Source organism: Lagopus leucura, unplaced genomic scaffold (genome assembly GCF_019238085.1).
Source record: "Lagopus leucura isolate 7727_CA_CO unplaced genomic scaffold, USGS_WTPT01 33665-0_obj-0_obj, whole genome shotgun sequence".
Classification (NCBI taxonomy): domain Eukaryota; kingdom Metazoa; phylum Chordata; class Aves; order Galliformes; family Phasianidae; genus Lagopus; species Lagopus leucura.
This window is the reverse complement of record NW_024965822.1, coordinates 1-3,101: the sequence shown is the minus strand read 5'-3', so window position 1 is coordinate 3,101 and position 3,101 is coordinate 1. Positions and strand designations below refer to the sequence as shown.

The 3,101-nt window shown below is 71.5% G+C and overlaps 1 protein-coding gene across 1 annotated transcript in view; it reads right to left on the bottom strand.

Moving 5' to 3' along the window:
- The window catches only part of LOC122192304 (autophagy-related protein 9A-like), a gene marked incomplete at its 5' end in the record, with an annotated part of 4,808 nt that extends 1,956 nt beyond the window's left edge, over window positions 1-2,852 (bottom strand). The window contains 7 exons of the mRNA XM_042892833.1: window positions 213-440; window positions 505-684; window positions 752-905; window positions 1,067-1,815; window positions 2,252-2,393; window positions 2,474-2,635; window positions 2,729-2,852. Of these exons, the coding sequence (XP_042748767.1) occupies window positions 213-440; window positions 505-684; window positions 752-905; window positions 1,067-1,815; window positions 2,252-2,393; window positions 2,474-2,635; window positions 2,729-2,852 (1,739 nt within the window). The remainder of the gene's footprint in view (window positions 1-212; window positions 441-504; window positions 685-751; window positions 906-1,066; window positions 1,816-2,251; window positions 2,394-2,473; window positions 2,636-2,728) is intronic.
- Between the last annotated feature and the right edge of the window lie 249 nt (window positions 2,853-3,101).

The following is a 3,101-nucleotide window of genomic DNA, read 5'->3' as shown; positions in this document are numbered from 1 at the left end:
TGACCCCATGGCACCCAGTGACCCCACAGCACCAATTGACCCCATGGCACCCAGTGACCCCACAGCACCAATTGACCCCATGGCACCCAGTGTCCCCACGGCACCAAATATCCCCACGTGGGGCTCCTGATGTCCCCCACAGCGCCCAGTGCCCTCTCAGCTCCCAGCGACCCCCACGCCCCCAACGTCCCCACGACACCCAGCGCCCTCACCGCAGCGGCTCCATCGCCGAGCAGGGACGCCCTCAGCGCGCCCTCGGCCGGGCCGTGCGGGGCCGCATCCCTGTGCAGCCGCTCCTTCACATAGCTGAGGAACAGCCCGCTGTGCGGCGGCGGCTGCCAGCGCGGGTTGGAGATGGCGAAGTGCATCAGCGACAGCTCCGTCTTGCCGTTCTCCGCCCGCTGGTACACGGAGGCCTCCGTCTGCCCCTCCGACAGCCACTGCGGGTGGGGGACGGGTGAGAGCGGGCCGGCACGCTGCAGCGCCCCCCGCCCGGCCCCTCACCTGCGGGTTCCCGTGGCGGCGCACGTCCAGCTGCGCGAAGGAGCAAACGTCCCCCACGCCCACCACCTCCACCGTGAAGTTGCGGAAGAAGTCGACGATGTCGAGAGCGCGGGAGGGCAGCGCGAAGATGAGGATGAGCGGCGTGAGGATGGGGCTGAGCAGCTCCTCCAGGATGAACACCTGCGGGCGGGCGGAGGGCTCAGGGGGCGGCGCGGCTCCGGGCTGCGCCGTGCCGTCCCGCACTCACCGCTTTGTATTGGAAGAGCTGGGCCATCTCGTTGCGCGTCTCCGCCGCGCCGGCGCTGCCCTGCCAGTGCTGCGGCATGTAGTGCGTGTGCGCCAGGACGCGCTGCAGCAGCTGCTCCGGGCATTGCACCGAGTGCTCGTCGGGGATGAAGGACCTGCGGGGGGGGCACGGCCTGGCGTGACGCTGCACAGCACCGCACGGCACGGCACTGCACGGCACGGCGTGGCGCAGCACAGCATGCCGTGGCACGACGTGGCACAGCTTGGCACGGCACAACGCGGCACGGCAGAGCACAGCGCCGTGCGGCGCACCCACCTGGCGACGGTGAGCAGCAGCCCCAGCAGCGTGATGGCGGTGAGGATGTGCTGCACCGTCAGCACGTCCTCGTCGTACACGGTGAGCGCGATGAGCACGGCCAGCACGGAGCCGGCGAAGAAGGCGACGTGACGCGCCAGCACGGCCAGCACGGGGCTGGCAAAGGAGTTCATGTAGCGCGTGGCCGGGCGATGCCCGCGGCCCAGCCGTGCCGCCAGCTCGTGCTGCAGCTCGTTGAAGTGCCGCAGGTACAGGCGGCCGTACAGCGACCAACGCCGCGTGCCCAGGACGCCCGGCCGCCGCCGCAGCACCTCGGCGTAGCTGAAGAAGGCGTAGAGCAGCTGCCAGACCAACACCAGCGGGCACAGCAGCAGGTTGGCGGCCCCCAGCAGCGCGGCGCTCCGTGCCAGGCGTCGCGCCAGCGCCAGCCGCTCGCCCGCCCGCTTGTAGCACGGCCGCAGGCTCCAGGAGTTGAGGAAGAGCGCGCCGGGGCCGCGGAAGAGCAGCAGCTCCAGGTTGTAGTGCAGACCCTGAGTCAGGAAGACGACGGGGCCCAGCAGAGGCAGGCGGAAGCGCACGGGAAGCAGCGACTTGTTGACCATGGCCACGGTGTAGTTGCTGAAGCGCAGGATGCGGTGGTGGATGTCCAGCTCCGTCAGCTCCCGTTTGTGCACGCAGAGCTGCTGCTCGCGCTGCAGGGCGATGAGCCGCGCCTGCACCTCCTGCCAGCTGTAGTTGCACAGCTCGCCCTGCGCCGAGCACACGCGGGGGGTCACCGGGGGCTCCTCGGCACGTTGCCGTGCGCTGCCGGCACCCCCGCGGCACCGGCGCCACCGCGGCACCACAGTCCCTGCGTCAGCCCAGGCACTGCCGCGGCACCGGCAATGGAACCCGTGTCCCCACACTGGCACCAGCACCCCTGCGGTGCCGACACCACCGCCGTGGCACCGGTAACCCCGCGGCACCGGCGCCCCTGTGGTGACATCCAGCATCGCCGCGGCACCGGCACCGCCCTCACGGCACCGGCATCCCCACGGCTCCGGTGTCCCCACATCGGCGCGTCATCCCTACGGCACCGGCACCTTTACGGCTCCGGCACCGCCGTGGCACCGACAGCACCGCGATGGAACCGACACCCCGGCACCGGCACCGCCGTCTCACCGGCATCCCCTCCGTGCCACTCACCGCGGGGATGCGCAGCGCCTCCCCGTAGAAGCGGCGGATGTCCCAGGAGGCGAGCAGCCCGCGCAGCACCTTCAACAGGCGGCACAGCCAGAACAACGCCGCCATGGCCAGCAGGAAGACGAGCCAACCGCTGGCAGCGATCCTGCAGGGGAGGCACGGCTTATGGGGAGGGGGGGTCCCATCCCCACGCCCCCCTCCACCCTCCCACGGCCCCCCAATCACCTCCGTGCGCACTGGGGCGCGGGCAGCACCGCGTCGGGCAGCGTCACCTTACTGCGCTCGGGGGGGACGTGGCTGCGGTTGAGCGGGCGGTCGGCAAAGAGCACATCGTAGCGCACACAGCACAGCAGGAAGGCGCTGAAGGCCACCACGAACACGAACTGCCTGGGGGGCGGGGGGGGGGGGGCCCGGGGTGCCCCCCCGGGGGGGGGGGGGGGGGGGGGCCGGGACGGCGGTGCCGCGCAGCGCAGCGCTCACCCCAGCTCGAAGAGGTCGGACAGCAGCATGCAGGTGAAGCCGTTCTTCTGGTGGAAGTGGTAGATGTTGGGGCTGTTAAGGATCGCGCCCGTGTGCCACCCCCCGGTTCCACCCCCCCCCCCCCCTCCCCCACCTGGGGGGGGCCCCCCCCCCCCCGTTTGCGGGGGGGCAACACATCCTGGTTCTTTCTTTTTGGCCGGGGGCCTGGGGGGGAAACCAGGGGGGGGGGGGCTCAGCGGGGCCGTGTCTCAGTGCCCTCCCATCCTGCGACGCCCCCAAAGTGCCCACCTTGCCGCCCCTCGGTGACGTGCAGCAGCAGCTCCTCCTCACCCGGGGGGGAATCCTCCTCGGGGTCCTCCAAGCGGTGATACTC